Raw genomic sequence first — 21425 nt, 5'->3', positions numbered from 1 at the left:
GTAGCTACTCAGTTTGCTGGATGGGCTCAGGGCTTCCTTGCCACCTGCCTGTAACTACTGACAATTTGTTATAAATTTTAATAGCAGAAGTCTCTGCCAGGCTGAAGGCATATTCCTATTAAATCACTTGCATTCGTATAATCGGGAAAAATGTAAATTACTTTTAAAAGGAAGATTGGTTCAAGAATTGAAGAGACAGTGAAAGATGGAAATGGAAGGTTGTTAAAAGAAGAGGAGGAAAGGAAAAGATGGGCGGAATATTTTGAAAGTTTACTGAATGTTGAGGATAATAGGGAGGCAGATATAATTGCTGTTGCAGGTGTTGAGGTGCCGGTGATGGGAGATGAGAATGAGAGAGAAATTACAAAAGAGGAAGTGAGGAGAGCACTAGATGAAATGAGAGGAGGAAAAGCCTCTGGTATGGATGGTGTGAGAGCTGAGATGTTGAAGGAAGGGGGTGTGACTGTACTTGAATGGTTGGTGAGATTGTTTAATATGTGTTTTGTGTTGTCAATGGTACCAGTAAATTGGGTTTGTGCATGTATTGTACCACTATATAAGGGTAAGGGAGATGTGCATGAGTTGTAATTCAAGGGGTATTAGTTTGTTGAGTGTAATTGGAAAAGTGTATGGTAGAATACTGATTAATAGGATTAAGGATAAAACAGAGAATGCAATCTTAGAAGTAAAGGGTGGTTTTAGAAGAGGTAGGGGTTGTATGAATCAGATTTTTACAGTTAGGCAGATATGTGAGAAATATTTAGCAAAAGGTAAGGAGGTGTATGTTGCGTTTATGGATCTGGAGAAAGCGTATGATAGGGAAGCAATGTTGATTGTGATGAGGTTATATGGAGTTGGTGGAAGGTTGTTGCAAGCGGTGAAAAGTTTCTACAAAGGTAGTAAAGCATGTGTTAGGATAGGAAATGAAGTGAGCGATTGGTTTCCGGTGAGAGTGGGGCTGAGACAGGGATGTGTGATGTTGCCGTGGTTGTTTAACTTGTATGTTGATGGAGTGGTGAGAGAGGTGAGTGCTCGAGTGCTTGGACCATGATTGAAACTGGTAGACGAGAATGACCATGAATGGGAGGTAAATCAGTTGTTGTTTGCGGATGATACTGTACTGGTTGCAGACGCGGAAGAGAAGCTTGGCCAATTAGTGACAGAATTTGGAAGGGTGTGTGAGAGAAGGAAGTTGAGAGTTAATGTGGGTAAGAGTAAGATTATGAGATGTACGAGAAGGGAAGGTGGTGCGAGGTTGAATGTCATGTGGAATGGAGAGTTACTTGAGGAGGTGGATCAGTTTTAAGTACTTGGGGTCTGTTGTTGCAGCAAATGGTAGAGTGGAAGCAGATGTAGGTCAGTGAGTGAATGAAGGATACAAAGTGTTGGGGGCAGTTAAAGAAGTAGTAAAAAAATAGAGGGTTGGGCATGAATGTAAAGAGAGTTCTGTATGAGAAAGTGATTGTACCAACTGTGATGTATGGATCGTAGTTGTGGGGAATGAAAGTGACGGAGAGACAGAAATTGAATGTGTATGAGATGAAGTGTCTAAGGAGTATGGCTGGTGTATCTCGAGTCGATAGGGTTAGGAACGAAGTAGTGAGGGTGAGAACGGGTGTAAGAAATGAGTTAGCAGCTAGAGTGGATATGAATGTGTTGAGGTGGTTTGGCCATGTTGAGAGAATGGAAAATGGCTGTCTCCTAAAGAAGGTGATGAATGCAAGAGTTAATGGGAGAAGTACAAGAGGAAGGCCAAGGTTTGGGTGGATGGATGGAGTGAAGGAGGCTCTGGGTGATAGGAGGATAGATGTGAGAGAGGCAAGAGAGGATGCTAGAAATAGGAATGAATGGCTAGCGAGTGTGACGCAGTTCCGGTAGGCCCTGCTGCTTCCTTCGGTGCCTTGGATGACCGCGTAGGTAGTAGCAGTAGGGGATTTAGCGTTATGAAACTTCATCTGTGGTGGATACCGGGGGAGGGTGAGCTGTGGCACCCTAGCAGTAGTAGCCGAACTCGGTTGAGTTCCTTGTCAGGCTGGGAGGAATGTAGAGAGGAGAGGTCCCCCTTTTTTGTTTCATTTGTTTGATGTCGGCTACCCCCCAAAATTGGGGAAAGTGCCTTGGTATATGTATGTATGTATATATCTGTTTACATTCTATCTCAAAAAACTTTTTCTTCACTAACTCTGATCTTGCAAGCCAAGCTCTATGTCCTGTTCAATCTAAAGATTTTAGATTGTAAGGAAACTGTATTAAAGAGACTGCTTAATTTGATTTAAGAAATTTGCTGCTTTATGTAGATGGCCAAAGTTGTATTCTTCATTCCTGTGATAAAAGTTTTCAAGTTTGCCTAACTCTTCCTTATTCATAGTATTACTGTACTCTCATGTTGAATATGTCTTTATTTTGCTCTCTCCTCTTTCTCATTATTGCTGGGTAACTTATGTGTATTTTACTGAAGATAGTTTTTCTTTGTTGTATTTATCTCCAAGAGAGAGTTCCCCTTCCTATCAGGCAGTCTTTCCTCATTTACTCTGCTTTGTTGAGGATCTTTCTCTCTTTCTACTGCTAAGGTTTGTCAATTATTTCATGCTTCCATTTATCATTTTCCCTTCTTTTTTTAGGGAGGAATAACCCGTGAACGTATTGTTGCTTTATTCACTTTTGTTGGAGATGTGGCTGTATTTCATGTGCGACGCCAAGGGCAACAGTTTCTTCAAGTGTTAATGACGTGGTCTTGGAAGTATTTGGTGGATTACATTTGCAGATGGGTAAAGGAAGCTGGTGGTTGGGTAAGTGGCTAACTTTTGTTTTAACCTTATAGAGGTTGAGTTAAGTTACCATTGAATTATCATCAATTTTATTATATTTATTATGCACTCTTATTTTGATTGACTATGTTATGTCACTCCCATGAATAGATTTTATAGAGCCCTGTTGTAATGCTGTGGATCTATTTGTAAGCGAGAGAAAGAACTTCAGGCAGGACTGATTAAAGAGCAGGCTTTTAAGATTTTTTTTTCCATAGGTAATGCTCTGGTTTTTATATTGGATTATTGAAATTGTTGTGTTAACATTAATAAGTACTTAATCAGACAACCAAATCAGAAACCCTCTTTCATAGAGCTGTTCTTAACTTTCAAGAAGGAATTGAACTATAAACAAGACTTGTCATTGATATAGAAATAGTTTTATTTAGAAAAAATGATAGGCAGAAGCACCTTAGATAGTTCTTGCTATCGCTGTCTTCTTTATTTTGGTGTTTTGTCTTCAAAGAAACTAGCAGTCAACTTTCAATCTTTCCTATTTGTTGCCACCTGTGTTACTTCCGCAGCTATTTTGTCACCTCCAACAGCATGCTGTAGGTACAGTAGTAGTAAAAATTATTTGCAGCATTCCTTCAATCTTTTCTCGGCTCATGTTTATCTTTAACTTTTCTTATCTCATTGAAGCATGAATTCGTAAGCCTATCCAATGGGTGAAAATTTTAAATAATACTGTGGTTAGCTGTTAACAGAAACTTGACCTGTGGATCGTGAATTGAGTTGAAAAAATCTTTAGCAGTTTTATTTTTTATTTCTTTTCTTTACCATTCTTGCTTCCATCCAACTCCTTTTCCTCCCCATCTCCTGTCCTTTCCTCTCTTTCCTCCTTTGAAATTAGCATAATTCCAAGTTTCAGTAAGTCTATTACTGTAAAAATTTAAACTTTTTATTCCTAATAGTAAACATTTTTAAACTTTAATATCTCCTTTCATTTGGATTTAACCTACACCTATGAGAATTGCATTTGATATTATTATGAAATTTAACCTAATTATAATACTGTATTATCAAATTCAGTTCTCACAGGTGGATTGATGATATTATAATTCCTCCTATCTAGTACATTTTGGTAGCTTCTGAACCTGTGCCACTAAACAGTGGGTTTAGGCTAAACTTTCACTAGGTGTTGATTTCACAAAGTCAGCATAAATGCCGAATGCTCGTTAGATCTCTACCCATATAGGAACTTTGGGAAAGTCAGAAGCTGATGGAGCAGCTCTGCTGCAACTACTCTTGATAGAGCAAATATACATAATTCTGTAAGGGATTATTAACGTCATCTTTGTAAAGGGCAAACTTTTTGAAACAATTAATTTGGTGAGAAACTGAAATGTAAGTTGCTGAATTGTAATGTTCACCCAGAATAAGTACCAAACAAACCAAAGTAATTTTATGCTCTCTTCAAATTGGTAATGGTAACTTCCATTAGACCCATGGGTATTTGAAATATCATGTTTTGAAAACAAATTTTAGAAAAAAATGGTTCTGATGATTCATACCTGCAATTCACTTTATGAAATTCTTGAAAACCGAGCTACTAGGACTTTAAAATAGTAATCATTGTTTTCATGATCTCTCTCCTATATCGATATCCCTCCCCTTCAGGTGGCTAGATAGTGCTAAATTGCCTTATACTAGGAGGAAAATCAGCGCCAGCAAACTAGTTGCATCTTATTTATCTCATCGCGACAGCAAGCGATTGACCCGTTGAACTTTCCACCATTTTATATTTGGTATTATTTTATTGACCTTTTTAGTAGCATTTAGAGCAAGATTAGCAGGGTATGTCTTTCTCTTGTTCTGAAATATGTTTATTTACCAAATGTTTGGTGAATAGGCTGTTATGAGAAGACAAAGACCCATTTTACCCTTGTGTCTAACCAACTTTTCAACAGAGTATGATAGGGCACTCAATAGTGTTGATGAGCGACAACACTACATCCGTGTCTTACATCACCAAGCAAGGAAGGATTGTCTTGTACAGTCTTTGCAAGTTGACAAACCAGGTTCACATTTGGACAGTGAACAATACTGTAGAGCTATCAGCAAGGTTCATTCCAAACAAGGGAAATATTCTAGCAGACATTCTCAGTTGTCATAGGCCATAGGCAGGTTGTAGGTTTGGAGTGGTCGTTATATCTGTGAGCTCGAAGGACATGATGGTGGGTTATAAAAAAAGTTTATCACTACATAAATGAGTCACTTTAAAGGAGAATGTGGGAGATACAGCAGTACAGAGTACCTTCAGCGATGAACTTGCCGGTTACGCTACTCGGACAAAAGCGGCGTCATGCCACATATATCATGACACAAGAATTATGGGTAAAAACAAATGACTGCACCCAAGCGTATAATCAACATTACCAATGCATCATAAATAAAAGTTTAATATTCTAACAATATCATGGCGTGGTGGAAAGAGTTCTTGCTCTCTAGGGATCTTTGGTGATTAACCTGCCCTCCCATGGCTGAACAAGAAACCCTCCATATTCTTCTCCCCCATTCCAGCATTTAAGGATGCTTTTCAACATGTTTAGACAACCTTGATGGAGCACACCTTTCCTTCCTTCTACCTGGTTTGCTGTTTAATCAACAGGTTATGATATCAGGTCTCAGGATAACTCTGGTGGCTCCCAGTTGGCCACATAGTAAATAGTATCCGATCTGTTGATGCTCCTTGTCGAGGTGCTGAGAGAACTACCCTTATGGCCCCTTCTTCTCTATCAGCCTCACCTTAAGAGGTACTGTTGCTCAGTAGAGTCCCTTACACTTCATGGGTGGAGACTATCCAATATCTGCGAGCGAAAAGCTTTTCACGAAAAACTTTACAGGAGATGTATGAATACATGCGAAGGTCCTCTGCAGCCATCTACAAGGTAAAATAGCTCCTCTTCTGCGATTGGTATCGTAGAAAGGATACTTCTCCGGTCAGAGCCTCTCTGCAATTGATAGCTGATTTTAACATTTAAGTTAGCCGAGAGAAGCTTTTAGTCTCGGCATTAAATGGCAATTGCTCAGCCTTGAGCCAGATCTTCGGACTGAAGGGCTTAGAACTTAGACCTTTTCTTCTTGTGGGAACTGTCTATGTTCATGAGGAGTTTCGATCAGTCTACCATGGGATCTTTGGCCCTCAGATTTGGATGTTATTTGAAGTCTCTGTCTTTTACGTGTGAACCTCATGTACACGAGCCTTTGAGACGGATCTGACACTCAAGACAGTCTTCCTGCTAGTCTTGGCAAGCTGCATAGCATTTTGTATGTTACAAGTCATTGAGAGGGTGCAGAGGTATCCTTTACTTTAGTTTCCAAGTTCATGGCCAAGACCCAATTCCAGGTCCAAGTCCTCCATTTCTTCTCTCCATGAGGGTTCCAGTGGGAATCAGGATGACTTGCTTCTGTCCTGTGAAGGCTCTACAAGTCTACAGCGCTACCTGAAGAGGACTTAATGCTTCTCACCTGAGCACTAGAGTCTTTCTTACCACCAGCAAGACCAGATGAAAGTGTTTTCTTCTGGCTTATTGAGACTATCAGAAGTGCCTATACTTCTACCAAAGAGGAAATTGAAAAGCCATCATGGGCAAGGGCTTATGTCTGGGTTGTCAGTTCCATTCTAGATATCAGGAAGAACCTATCAGTGGCACAGGTTTTAAAGGTAAGAGTCTGGAAATGCCAGACAACTTTTATCTCCCAGTACTTACAGGAGCATACCCACAATTCCTTGGATATCTTTATCCTTGATCAGGGGATGGCTGTTCAACAGGTTGTGTAAGCCAGCCTAGCTCCCTCATAGGACAAGAAGCATCTCATGCAAGATAGCGATTTTGACATAAGCCTAGAAGGAAAGGTGGGATGACTGGTTATCTACTCTTAATTTTGACATAATCATAGAAGGAAAGGTAGGATGACCGGCTATCTATTCTTATTTCTACATTAGGTGTGCTGTTATGTGCTGAACCGGACACTAGCAGCATGTAAGCTTTGTAACCAAGCCAGTCACCTTACTTTTTGGACAAGATTTGTTAAGAAATCTCTCTCCACATCCTCCCAGGTGAGGGGGAGGGTAAATAGAATGTATGCAAACCCATTTACCGGTTTCACTTGGTATGGACCTAATCTAATAACAGTGACATCTCCATGCTCATACTGTTGGGATTAGGAGTTTTACTGTACAGGTACTCTGACATTTTCTGGGAGTTTAACCAACTAGATTTTGGAGTTTTCCGTTATTGTACAATGGTTTGGATTCGTGTAGAAACAAATTACAAATGAATAGAGTAATTTGTTTTTTTTTCCAAACTATACAAACTTTAATCCTTTAGGTTACACTTCCCACCTGAACCATCCCTCAAGTCCCAGGCCTAAGGTCAAAAGTGAGCTGCTTGTCGGGTGGGTAGGGCTTATCTGCTATCCGTAGCTACTACATTTTAAGTTTAACAGCCATTCAGGCAATATAGTTAGGAAAAATACAAATCACTAAAAATTTTATAATTATAAAGTATAAAAAATTTAATCCCTTCAACGAAACTTCCACATTTCAAGGGTTAAAAGTGATTTAGACATTGAAGAGAGACATTCAGATAGAAATAATTTTGATGATTTTCCAATTATTCTTTTACAGGGTGCAGTTTTGAGCAGAGGAGCAAACGCACTGTATACAACTGCTGTTATTGCCTTTTGTCTTCTTGGAACTGCTGCTGCTGGTATCTATATAGTTAAAACCTTGAAAGACTGGTAACAGAAAATTACTCTAGGTATTGTAATGAATAGTTTTCATCTTCACCATCATTATTGTTAACAGGAATTTGCATAGTCATCGTCATTGTTAGCATTTATTACACTCTGTAAATAGTTTTCTGTTTTCATATAAGTTTGAACAATAACTTAATTTGAAAGTAATGTATCTGTTTAATTTCTGATATTAGATTAAGAAATAATTATTTAGAATTAAGTTTTGCAGAGTATGATTATTTTTGGCTACAAAACTTTGTGGAAATGTACCAGTTCAGTTCAATTTGGCTGAAAAGGACATAGTTAATCAATTGAGTGTATACTGCAGTGTCGGTTAATATTTGTACATAAACGGGAAAAGTTGGTAGTGATGATAAGATTTTTTTTTTAGATTGAAAGACATTTTTGTAATGATTATTTTTATTAAGGTAATTCCTGTATGGTCTTTGGGAAGGTGATAGTTTTTAGAACTGGGTTTGGCTAATTGATCTTTTACAGTATTTTCAGAGTTGAAAGACAGAGAGATAACCTAACATTTGTCTTCTAAAGCTTTGCTATACACTTGTTTTATTAATCAAAACTTTAGTCAGTTTTATGGTTTGTTTAATATGTATATTGTATAAAAGAAGAAAAGAATTAATGTGATACACTTTAGTCTGTTGTACAAAATTTAATATTTATACTTATAATTTGCAGAATCAGTACATGAATTCAAGCGCTGAAGAGGCTCTTTAAAAGGTGTGCCAATGTGTAGGTTCCCAAGGATGAATATAAATATGTCAAATTATTTGTTGCCCATTAGTTTTTACTTGATTACGTAGGTAGGTATTTGGTACAGTATGTTTGGTTAGAGATACTTTTCTCAGAAGCCATATTTAATAATTGCACAATACCATACATATAAAGGGAAGTATCCCAATTTTATCATAGTTATTTAATAGGTTGTGATTTTATCCTCTCTATTAATTTATAAGTTCTGTGCCATCATAGTTTATCCCTGTGAGAATCATTATGCAACATTTCAGCCTCTTAAGTTGTTTAATTTCTGACAGCACAACACTAAACATGCACAAATTTGTGTTTATTAAAAGCACGAATAAACTCAAATATTGGCACTCTATTTTGGTCATTAATTATTTAGTTTGTTGTTTGATAATGTATATGACAATTATTATAAATTTAACAGAATTGGCTTTCCCTTGCTTGACGTTAGGTGCTGTGAATAGAAGTACCAATATCCAGCACCTCATGGTGTACTTGGAATATGAGGGATGAAATTGAAATTTTCTGTTATAATTGGAACCAACCGTCATTCAACATCCCTGGATTTGCAAGATATTTAAAAGCTATGTATTTAGTGTTGTCTGCCAACAGATTGTTCAATTATAATGTTAGTGGTACAGTGATGTTTTAGTTAATGTTTAATGAAATAGGCAGGTTTGTAAATACTTGAGCCTCAGTGTTAGGTTTTGTGTTTAATACAGACACCTAGCATGTACAAAGTTAATCAAAATTTGATATAATGCACATTTGATAGCTAAACGTACTTGTTAGTTGTCAGAGGGAAAAGTTTCAGATGTATAAAATTATTCATGTAGCAAGACATTTGATGGGTTTTATGGTCTGTCATAATTGCGCACTGGACAAATCTCAGATGGACATCCTCTTTAGAATTTCTGATGACCTTGGGCGGTTGTTTTGCTCACTAGTTGGTGCTGAAAGGTTGCATTTTCATACCTGAAATAACACACCTTACATGTTACAATTCCTCTCTATGAAATTGGTATGAAGTGCATCACCAGCTGCCCTTTCTTTTGGAAATGTGCCTTTTTTTATTTCTTTGATTGCTTTGCAATTTGCATGAAGTTCTACAAGTGCCGAGAGTTAGATTTTTGACTTGGTGGTCCACTTTCACTACTCAATATGGTTTTTCTTACCTCACTGCTTCTGTGGAGCATTCATGACTACCCAGTAAATTTGAGTAACTCAGTGCCTAATTAAAGGTTATACCTAAGTGCACTGTATTTTTATATGAATTAAGATGAAAATATAATTTGCTTATCTTCATTGTTAGGCAAACATTTTTACATTTTTTGTAAGTCTAGGGTAAAAGATTACAGGAAGGAAAAGTTTTGCATTTGTAAAGTTATGAATTTTAAAATCTTTAATTTATGTAAGTTTGTCACTTTTAGATGTTAGTATACATATTTTTTTTTGTAGTAGCACAAATGTTCATTGATGCTCAATGTAGATTGTATCTAGGCAAGAGTATTTGTTTGTAAAGTATATTAGAATAGTTTCTTTGTAGATATTTTATTTTTTCATTTCATTTTGTGTAACACTGCTGACTGTGACTGTCCATAAGCAGTGTAATTTGTTAAGGTGTATTTGTATTAAAATTGTTAGAAATTCAGGACTGCAGGCAGACTAGGAATTTTTCAATCTTATTTGCTAGTGCAATATGATCTCCAATCATTTTGGTTTTGTGTAGAATTAAGTAGAATTTTGAAAATGAAGCACATTTTACTGCCGTTTGTCATAAAATTTTGTCCAGTTGTTCTCCTAACACAGAAAATAAAGTTATTTGTACAAGTGTGTGAATATCATGAACTTGAAATTTTTTTAATATTTCTACCGTATCATACTAGAGAACTTTTTGTAATATTTCTACTGTATCATACTAGAGAACTATCAAGACTTGAATTCTGCTTAACATTTAAATCCCACAGCATGGCACTGAACTGAAGCCATGGGTTGTTTAATAAAAATGCCCCTTACACTGCAAAGTATCATATTCAGAATTAAATTTAAGTTGAAAGCAAAATATAACAAAATTTAAATGTAATTTGTATTTTTTATAGATCTACAAATCTGGAATCAGTTGTTGGAATGGACTTCTCTCAGTTTACCACAATCCCCAGATCATGGCAAAATACAGGAAGATGATCCCTCTCCTGAAGCGACTGCCTCTCCAAAGAGGACATGATCAACGAATCGTTGAGATACATGAACAGGAGAAATGGGCCAGTGGTCCAGAAAAGTTATTAACTGTCCTGAAGGACATTTACTACCCAAGACTTGGGGCCCCCTGTCTTTGCCACATTGCTCAGTGCAAGACAGACAACCATCTACTCTTGACCATGGTATAAGGACAAAGTGAAGTACTGTATGTCATTTCCATTTCCCATCACCACCATTCCTAGAAGGACCAGGCTGTGGTGGTCAAAAAGGCTCTGCTTGCAGTGGCTCTTTTCGAGAAGAGGTCGTAGGCACAGCGGAATGGAGTTCTGGAACAGGCGCTGGGCCTTACCTTTGATACCAAATCTGCATGACCAGCCAAACTTAAGTTTAGCTGCCGTTCCCATTGAATGGCCGGGGCCCTTGGAGGCAACAGCCCAATGGATTAGAGAGTGCTGCGAAGCAGTCTGCTATGACTCCACCGCTACCTGTGCACGACTCCGCAAGCAAGAGGTGTGGCACCAAGTTCTGTAATGCCGACGTCACCTCCAGGCTAACCATGTTTGAGAAGCAAGAAACCACTGCATCTCTCTGGTGTATAGAACCTCCATTGCCTAGAGAGCGGTGGAGGTAAAATCTTCCTTGACCTGCCTGAATGAAGTGAATTTTCAGATCTAATCATCCACCCAATCCGGCCCAAGTCCACAAGGTTCAATCAAGGCAACGCCAGCGAGTGCTTCGAGCGTTGAGAGGCACCGAAATGCCAATTAATTACTGAAAGCCTCCCCCCCCCAGCCTGTTGCCCTTGCAGATAATCACAAAGACCTCCAAAAATGAATTATGCTCTTCAGACCCTAAGACTTCCAACCCTTGAGCATCCTCTCTCCGTTACCAGCAGCGAAGTTAAGGCAATGCACTCTGGAAAATCTGCTACCCCCTACAAATACGACAGTTTCGTCCCAAAGACTGAACCAGGCCTGTTGTTGCCGGCCAATGAAGGCCCACAGCAATGGGAGGAGATCTAGTATGTGGCTTATTTGGTGAGGCATATTGCCTCTGGTACTACGGGTTGGGGCATGGGGATCAAGGCCTACCTCCCTACATTCTTCGCTAGTGCGCCATCGAATAAGTGGTACCATCTTCTCCTTTGCGATCCACTCAACAAAGGTGGGAGGAGCTCACATCCAAAGACAGGAAGGCAGGGAGATGGAAGTCGCCATAGCTCCTCCATCAACCCTGTGTCACTGCATACTAGACAGTACACTTATGTCCTGGCCGGCCTCCCCCACTGGCCCTGGCCTTTCCTAGACTTTTTCGATCAGGGGGAGAAGAAGAGTCATAGGATGACAAGGAAGAATAGTGCGCACACTACTTCTTTTTCTGAGCTCCAGCTCCTGGCTCTGCAAGCCACGAGTGATCAAGGTCTGAGCAACTGTCACCGACAACACTCCCCTGAGAGAAACCACACAGGAACCACAACACTGGGGCACACTATCACAGAGGAAGGGAAAGGCACACTCAAGGGTCGGGACTATGGACAGAGGGGGGAAGAGGTAGGGAGCACTGGGTCAGGGATCAGGGTCACACCAAAGTCAGAAACAACCTTTTGCCTAGAGTAAGACTTGACCTCCTTGCCTTTCACCGGTCCACAACCACAGAACCTTCCCAGACGTGCCAGGGAGCAACCACACCAGACTTACCAACACCTGGATTCCTGGACACTTGGGGTGCCACTACACCTTTCACACCCGGAGAGACAAAATCACAAACCTGAGTGCCAGGGGAGAGGTAGACTTGGCTACCACCAACCTCAAAATAGTCATCGAGGGCCCAATCCTTCCTTAGGTCAAACTTGTCATCAGCAGCATGCATGGCCAAGTCCTTTCAGCCACTGCAGGGAAGCAGCCAACACTCGAGGATCTCAGCACACCGGCAAAGCCTGAAAAGGAAGCCTATGTCGAACCTCACTCTCCTGACCCATGCGTCTTACTTCCTGGGGACCAATCCTGGGGAAGAAGGGTAGAGGTGTCAGCAGCAGACATACTCCCCAAAGAGGAAGTGGCAGCAGCAGCCTTCGCTGGCATCTTGTTGGGCATTGCCCAGTCCAACCCTGACTAACGCCTAACATGCTTCTTTCCCTTCAGAACATAAGCCTGCTATGATCGACACTCGGCACAAGGCCTACAAACAGACACGAAGCACAGAGGGAGTGCGGATCTACATCTGACTTAGCCGTGAAGCTGTTGCTGCGTCTGCCCTTCCCCAGCAAACGCAAATTTCCTATTTCCATTCCATTTTGTCAACAACCAAACAACCTTTTAGAGAAGTTTAAAATAGCCTTTGCCACACACCTGCTACAGTCAAATAACTGCTCATTATCCATTTCACCAACCGATTCCAGCTCATGGCAAAGTAATCTTGCTAAATAAAGGATGAAGGTTTGCATTTTGCATAGGAATGAACAGTCATGGAATGCAAACCATCATTACAGTCTAGTAAATGTTATGAAGAGGAAATAGAAGTGCTGAATGGATGAACATGTATATTTTCTCATAGTTATTTGGGAATGAATCAGGTGATCAATCGCGATTTCTTTCCCTGTTTAAAACCAAGCTATGTTTTCTCACATAACCTTACCATTATTTCTGTTACTTACATTTTTTCAGAAATAATTACAGAAATTGGATACTTTAATTTATGCCAAATATCTTATCAAATGATAAACATGTTTGTGGCAACACCTTTTCTGAAAATAGTTATCCTATATATAAATGAAACTAAGGTTCATATCACCAATTTAGCTTCTATACCAAGTGCCTCTGTTGATACAAATGTAATTACATTAAATAATAATGCAAGTAACCAAACTCCTGGATGCATTTAAGAGGCCATTAATAATAATTACAATTAAACCTGAATTCAAACAGAATTGTTACTTTACTTATCTCAACAATAATTTTTATTATAAACTATCTTTAAATTTTATTGATTGATTTCATAAAGCAAATCAAGAATACTCTGAAATACAGTACAATTTTATAACATTCTAACTACCTCCATCACAACCAGCTGTCTCCAAATATCACAAGCGTTTACATACTTCAACAACCCAAAACCTTCCTTACTGCATCACAGATATATATCACACAAAAATTTCCATAAACATCCATTTCCTATCATCAAATATCAGCAATGTATTTGAACAATAAATTCAAGTGGAAGTAGCCATTTCCAATATTTTCTACAATCGATTTCACAGCACAATAATATTGTAAGATACATAAGTTATAGCTTTCTAGTCAGCCTTCTCATATGCTGTTATAATAATAGCCCTCACCTCTCACACTATGACAGTGTAATTCTTGGTTGGTTTCCAGCATTATTTTTCTCATTGTTTATATGGGTGCATTTTTAAATTGGCTTTCATTATGGCAGGAGTGTGTGGAATCTACATGTTATTAGGTTATTTAGAAGTTGAACTGTTCTCAAGAACCAAATCTTTTGTAATTCTCTTTTTACAAACGATAACATCATAAATTTAAATTTTGCAACTTTTCTTGAATACACTCGAACATCAAACTTTTTTACTTGCAAGCAAAGAATCTTCTCTCATAATTTGTTAAGAGCAAAGACAATAATTGCATAACCCTTTTCTGTTGCAAGCAGATATAAATCATCTTGACTCGCTTCATTACTCTTGTAAGCGGACACCAAAATAAGTTTTCCTCTTACAAGTCTAAATAGTATACTTAGCTGTTCTGAATACCTGAATAGCAATATAATATGTAGCTTTCTAGGACATCAGTAATGCATTACTTGTCATTGATTAAATAGGAATATTTCATACATGAGATTAGCATGCTAATACATAAAAGATAAAACTGTACGCTGTAGATGGAATCAGAATATTATGAGAGAAGTCTATAACACCTTGATGTTCTTGCCCTATACAGTAATTGGAGTTTGATAAATAAGCACTCGAGTGAAAGTATGGCACTTTACGTTGGCAATCATCCAACCTAATCAGCACAAATGTTTGGTAAAGAGGTAATATGAAGCTGGAGGTCTCACCTGGAATGGTTATTCACTTTCTCAGTTCCTGTTGAGGGACTCCGACATGAATACATGACAATCGAGTCATCATGGAGAGAAGATTACTGTACTGTGACTAATTACGTCACTTCCAGTGTCCAAATGTTAAGTATTACAGGATATCTTGAAATAAGATAATCCAAGTCTGAAAGCTACAGTAGAAAAATAGCAAGAATGACTTTAAAAAAGGTATTGTTATTCAATTAGTTTTAAACCTAATTTTGTAGCTCTATAGTCTAAAAGAAATCTCTGCTAAGAGTAATTTTTCGTTAATGAAATAGCATTGTATTTGTATATACCTGTGTATGATAATCAGCAGTCCTGGACACAAAAAAAAAATAATACTGTAACTGAACCTCAGCACCATAAATCTTTATGATATTTCAAAGAGCCAAAATTCTATTGGTAAACCATGTACCTTAAGCTATATCATCACATATACATAAATAAATTTTAATAAAATTATTTCTATACTCACCTGATGTTCATGTTGCTGCTTCTCCAGAAACTGTTTAATCAACCTTTACCTGTAAAATTAAATAACTATTTTCTTTCCTTCAATAAACACATGCAGTTAATAAAGGAATGGGCAATCAAGTGGTAACTGATATGCCATTCTCTGTCTCTTCAGTTTTGAAGTTCAAATTATTCCTATCCTCTTGACAACATGAGTCAGTGGGGGGAGGAGGGGGGGTGTATATGAACACCAGGGGAGTATAAAAATTAGACATTTTAATATAAAAATTCAGTTTTCTAGGAGCCTCCCATGATGTTCATATTGTTTATTCCACCTTCCAGGTAGGACGCCAATGAAGGAAAGAAATAAGATATATTTAATGTAATAGCAAAATACCAAGGTTAAGATTTACTAATCTGGCCTAGATTGCTTTTAACATACTATCTCAAAATACTGTCTGAAATATGGGACTCCAGATTGTTTAATAAAGGTATTACAAATACAGGGATAAGTGATGTCGCCATGGTTGTTTAACCTGTATGTTGATGGAGTGGTGAGAGGTGAATGCTCGAGTGCTGTGCTTGGACGAGGATTGAAACTGGTAGGCGAGAATGACCATGAATGGGAGGTAAATCAGTTGTTGTTTGCAGATGATACTGTACTGGTTGCAGACGCGGAAGAGAAGCTTGGCCGATTAGTGACAGAATTTGGAAGGGTGTGTGAGAGGAGGAAGTTGAGAGTTAATGTGGGTAAGATGTACAAGAAGGGAGGGTGGTGCGAGGTCGAATGTCATGTTGAATGGAGAGTTACTTGAGGAGGTGGATCAGTTCAAATACTTGGGGTCTGTTGTTGCAGCTAATGGTGCAGTGGAAGCAGTTGTACGTCAGAGTGAATGAAGGATGCAGTGTTGGGGCAGTTAAGGGAGTAGTAAAAAATAGAGGGTTGGACATGAATGTAAAGAGAGTTCTATATGAGAAAGTGATTGTACCAACTGTGATGTATGGATTGGAGTTGTGGGGAATGAAAGTGACGGAGAGACAGAAATTGAATGTGCATGAGATGAAATGTCTAAGGAGTATGGCTGGTGTATCTCGAGTAGATAGGGCTAGGAACGAAGTAGCGAGGGTGAGAACGGGTGTAAGAAATGAGTTAGCAGCTAGAGTGGATATGAATGTGTTGAGGTGGTTTGGCCATGTTGAGAGAATGGAAAAATGGCTGTCTGCTAAAGATGGTGATGAATGCAAGAGTTGATGGGAGAAGTACAAGAGGAAGGTCAAGGTTTGGGTGGATGGATGGAGTGAAGGAAGCTCTGGGTGACAGGAGGATAGATGTGAGAGAGGCAAGAGAGCGTGCTAGAAATACGAATGAATGGCAAGCGATTGTGACGCACTTCCGATGGCTCTGCTGCTTCCTCCGGTGCCTTGAAAGACCGCGGAGGTAGGAGCAGTAGGGGATTCAGCATTATGAAGCTTCATCTGTGGTGGATAACGGGGGAGGATGGGCTGTGGCACCCCTAGCAGTACCAGCCGAACTCGGTTGAGTCCCTTGTCAGGCTGGGAGGAACGTAGAGAGGAGAGGTCCCCTTTTCTGTTTCATTTGTTTGATGTTGGCTACCACCCCAAAATTGGGGGAAGTGCCTTGGTATATGTGTGTATTAAAAATACAGGGCTTAGGTAGTCCAAATATTTCTTGATCTTAATGATACATTGATACCAAGTCGATTATTATATTAAAACTCGTGTAACCGAGCCATCAAAAAGGACAATATTTAGATAGATATGTATACTGTATATGCAGTGTAATAAATATGCATAATGATATAAAGGTGAACATAAAGGAATTTATACCGAGGTTAAGTACTATAATACTAGTCTGATACCAGTCATGTCTCTACGCCATCAAAGAATTAGACTAAACAAAACTAAAACTATTCTTTGTAATGGTGATAATATAAAACTCTTTTCCAATAATGGTGATAATATAAAACTCTTTTCCAAAGTAAGAAGGGAGAATTGAGAGGTTTGTAAGGTAGTTTTACCCTAAGAATTTCAAAACACTTAATTTTCACCTCATTGCTTCCAACTGGCACTTTAAGTACTGCATTTATGCTGATGCTCATGGATTAAAGGCACACTGTACCTCATGTAACGTGACCTCCCGAATAATAGCAATATAATATTTGAGACTTGAACTTCTTAGTTTTAACTGAATTTCTTCACTGCATAAAAATAACCCACTATAATATCCACATTATCTTTATAGCCAGACTTGTAAGATTAATGAAAGCACTCGGGTTAGAATTACCTAACTAAAGTAACCCCACGATGAGCTAGTGACAGAGCTTGCAAGCAAACAGAAACACTGTCATTTGGAATGCTTTTGCTGATACATCCCCTGAATATTTACTGTTTCAGTTATTATACAGTAAATAAAAATTCAAGAGCATCTACGATCTGAAACACGAACTTCCAAAATTGTTGCTTAAGGGTGCTTAATTTGGCAAGAGGAGAATATAAGGATCCATATTGCCTTAGGTCTTCTGCCTCATAATTTAGATGTCTAATAAAGCGACTAGGTAAGCGGAAATACTAGTGTTTAACAGCAGAAGGATCTAAAATAGTGAAAAGAAACCAGACTACAAGAGGATTGCAACTGTAAGGCACAGTGAACATGCTGAACCCTTACTGAAGGAACACTTAAGTAATTAAGATCACTAAACCCGACTATGGAAGCAGGCTAGTGTAAGCAACCGGGGAGGTAGGTCAGGTTTGGTTCACAATGGGACGGGTAGGACTAGAGTTACCGTTTTACAAGAGGATTCACTGGACTGACATTTAACAAAGAAAGCTAGTGATGTCAAATGCTTATAAAGCTCAATTACTATTGAAAACTGGGTAATTATGTGAATTGTCTAAAGGTGGAGGCTTGTAATTATCATCATCAACCCCAGTCTTCCCTGGCTTTTCCCCTGAACTAGCATAAAGTTCCTTTTAACACTTTGCACTGTTAACTTGGTCGATAACCATTATAATGTACTATGACATGAGAGGTACGATGAAGTAAACGTACTCTTCACAGTTATATAAATCACAGTATTGTCCCTGCCATGATACACCGAGGCACAGCAGACAATGAACTTCCAGAAACAACTCTTGTGCACACTCCACGTAGTAACTGCTATGAAAACCAGAGGAAAGGATCTTAATGTACAGTACTGTAATAAGCAAAAAATCTAGAGTAGGTCTGATTAGTTGTTGTTGACTGAAGAAACTGAAGAGACAGAGTATGGTGTGTTAGTTATCACTTACCTCTAAAATGTTATTTTCATTGGTAAAATAAATTTTTGAATGTACTTACCCGGTGATCATATAAGCTGTCAGCTCTGCTGCCCGACAGAAAAACCTAAGGACAAAATACGCCAGCGATCGCTATACATCAACAGCGCCATCTGTCGAGCAGGTACTCAAGTACTCCCAGTAAACACAGAACCAATTTTCTCCTCAGTCCACTGGGTCTCTATTGGGGAGGAAGGGAGGGTCCTTTAATATATGATCACCGGGTAAGTATATTCAAAAATTTATTTTACTAATGAAAATAACATTTTTCAATATTAAACTTAGCCGGTGATCATATAAGCTGATTCACACCCAGGGGGGTGGGTAGAGACCAGCATTATATGTTTACATTTAAGAGCTAAGTATTTTGTATTTCATTTTAGCAGTTATTCAAAATAACAAACATAAAATCAATAAGTACCTGGTAAGGAAGTCGACTTGAACAATTACTCTGCCTTTTTAAGTACGTCTTCCTTACTGAGCCTCGCGATCCTCATAGGATGCTGAGCGACTCCTAGGAGCTGAAGTATGAAGGGTTGCAACCCATACTAAAGGACCTCATCAAAACCTCTAATCTAGGCGCTTCTCAAAAAAAGAATTTGACCACCCGCCAAATCAACCAGGATGCGAAAGGCTTCTTAGCCTTCCGGACAACCCAAAAAACAACAATAAAAAACATTTCAAGAGAAAGATTAAAAAGGTTATGGGATTACGGGAATGTAGTGGTTGAGCCCTCACCTACTACTGCACTCGCTGCTACGAATGGTCCCAGGGTGTAGCAGTTCTCGTAAAGAGACTGGACATCTTTAAGGTAAAATGATGCGAACACTGACTTGCTTCTCCAATAGGTTGCATCCATTACACTCTGCAGAGATCTGTTTTGTTTGAAGGCTACTGAAGTTGCGACAGCTCTAACTTCATGTGTCCTTACCTTCAGCAAAGCCTGGTCCTCCTCATTCAGATGGGAATGATCTTCTCGAATCAAAAGTCTGATATAATAAGAAACTGCATTCTTCGACATAGGTAAAGAAGGTTTCTTAATAGCGCACCATAAAGCTTCTGACTGTCCTCGTAATGGTTTAGTACGTCTCAAATAGTACTTAAGAGCTCTTACAGGGCATAGGACTCTTTCTTGTTCATTTCCAACCAAATTAGAAAGGCTTGGAATATCGAACGATTTGGGCCAAGGACGAGAAAGAAGTTCGTTTTTGGCTAAAAAACCAAGCTGTAAGGAACATGTAGCCGTTTCAGATGAAAATCCAATGTTCCTGCTGAAGGCGTGTATCTCACTGACTCTTTTAGCTGTTGCTAAGCAGACGAGGAAATGGGTCTTCAAAGTGAGATCTTTAAAAGAGGCTGATTGAAGTGGTTCGAACCTTTCTGACATAAGGAATCTTAGTACCACGTCTAAGTTCCAACCTGGTGTGGCCAACCGACGCTCCTTCGAGGTCTCAAAAGACTTAAGGAGGTCCTGTAGATCTTTGTTGTTGGAAAGATCTAAGCCTCTGTGACGGAAGACTGCTGCCAACATGCTTCTGTAACCCTTGATCGTGGGAGCTGAAAGAGATCTTTCCTTCCTTAGGTATAAAAGGAAGTCAGCTATCTGAGTTACAGAGGTACTGGTTGAGGATACTGATACCGACTTGCACCAGCTTCGGAAGACTTCCCACTTCGACTGGTAGACTTTAAGAGTGGATGTCCTCCTTGCTCTAGCAATCGCTCTGGCTGCCTCCTTCGAAAAGCCTCTAGCTCTCGAGAGTCTTTCGATAGTCTGAAGGCAGTCAGATGAAGAGCGTGGAGGCTTGGGTGTACCTTCTTTACGTGCGGCTGACGCAGAAGGTCCACTCTTAGAGGAAGTGTTCTGGGAACGTCTACTAGCCATTGCAGTACCTCGGTGAACCATTCTCTCGCGGGCCAGAGGGGAGCAACCAACGTCAACCTTGTCCCTTCGTGAGAGGCGAACTTCTGCAGTACTGTTGACAATCTTGAACGGGGGGAATGCATAAAGGTCTAGATGGGACCAATCCAGAAGAAAGGCATCTATGTGAACTGCTGCTGGGTCCGGAATCGGTGAGCAATAAATTGGGAGCCTCTTGGTCATCGAGGTTGCAAACAGATCTATGGTAGGCTGACCCCACAAGGCCCATAGTCTCTTGCATACATTCTTGTGAAGGGTCCACTCTGTTGGGATGATTTGACCCTTCCGGCTGAGGCGGTCTGCCATGACATTCATGTTGCCTTGAATGAACCTCGTTACTAGCGATAGGTTTAGATCTCTTGACCAGGTGAGGAGGTCCCTTGCGATCTCGTACAACGTCATCGAATGAGTCCCTCCTTGCTTGGAGATGTACGCCAAGGCTGTGGTGTTGTCGGAGTTCACCTCCACCACCTTGCCTAGAAGGAGGGACTTGAAGCTTCTCAAGGCCAGATGAACTGCCAGTAGCTCCTTGCAGTTGATATGCAACGTTCTTTGATCCGCATTCCACGTGCCCGAGCATTCCCGACCGTCTAATGTCGCACCCCAGCCCGTGTCCGATGCGTCCGAGAAGAGAATGTGGTTGGGGGTCTGAACAGCCAGTGGCAGACCCTCCCTGAGGAGAATGTTGTCCTTCCACCAAGTCAGTGAAGACTTCATCTTCTCGGAAATAGGAATCGAGACCGCTTCTAGTGTCTTGTCCTTTCTCCAGTGAACAGCTAGGTGAAATTGAAGGGGTCGGAGGTGGAGTCTCCCTAACGCAATGAACTGGTCCAGTGATGAAAGCGTCCCTATCAGACTCATCCACTGTCTGACTGAACATCGGTCCTTCTTTAGCATGTTCTGGATGCATTCTTGGGCTTGACTGATTCTGGGGGCCGACGGAAAAGCCCGAAAAGCTTGACTCTGAATCTCCATTCCTAGGTACACTATAGTTTGGGATGGGACGAGTTGGGACTTTTCCATATTGACCAGGAGACCCAATTCCTTGGTCAGATCCAGAGTCCACTTTAGATTCTCCAGACAGCGACGACTTGACGAAGCTCTTAGAAGCCAGT

The 21425-nt window shown here is 39.7% G+C and overlaps 1 protein-coding gene across 3 annotated transcripts in view; it reads left to right on the top strand.

Moving 5' to 3' along the window:
- LOC137660269 (uncharacterized) overlaps nucleotides 1–10143 on the top strand; it is a 68951-nt gene extending 58808 nt beyond the window's left edge. For all 3 annotated transcript variants that reach the window (XM_068395032.1, XM_068395030.1, XM_068395031.1), the window contains exons 5-6: nucleotides 2622–2789; nucleotides 7441–10143. In XM_068395032.1, the coding sequence (XP_068251133.1) occupies nucleotides 2622–2789; nucleotides 7441–7557 (285 nt within the window). In that variant the 3' untranslated portion in view covers nucleotides 7558–10143. The remainder of the gene's footprint in view (nucleotides 1–2621; nucleotides 2790–7440) is intronic.
- Nucleotides 10144–21425: the final 11282 nt, after the last annotated feature.

This window comes from Palaemon carinicauda, chromosome 20, assembly GCF_036898095.1.
Source record: "Palaemon carinicauda isolate YSFRI2023 chromosome 20, ASM3689809v2, whole genome shotgun sequence".
NCBI lineage: Eukaryota > Metazoa > Arthropoda > Malacostraca > Decapoda > Palaemonidae > Palaemon > Palaemon carinicauda.
Note: the sequence above shows the minus strand (reverse complement) of the source record. Positions and strands in the feature narration are given on the sequence as shown.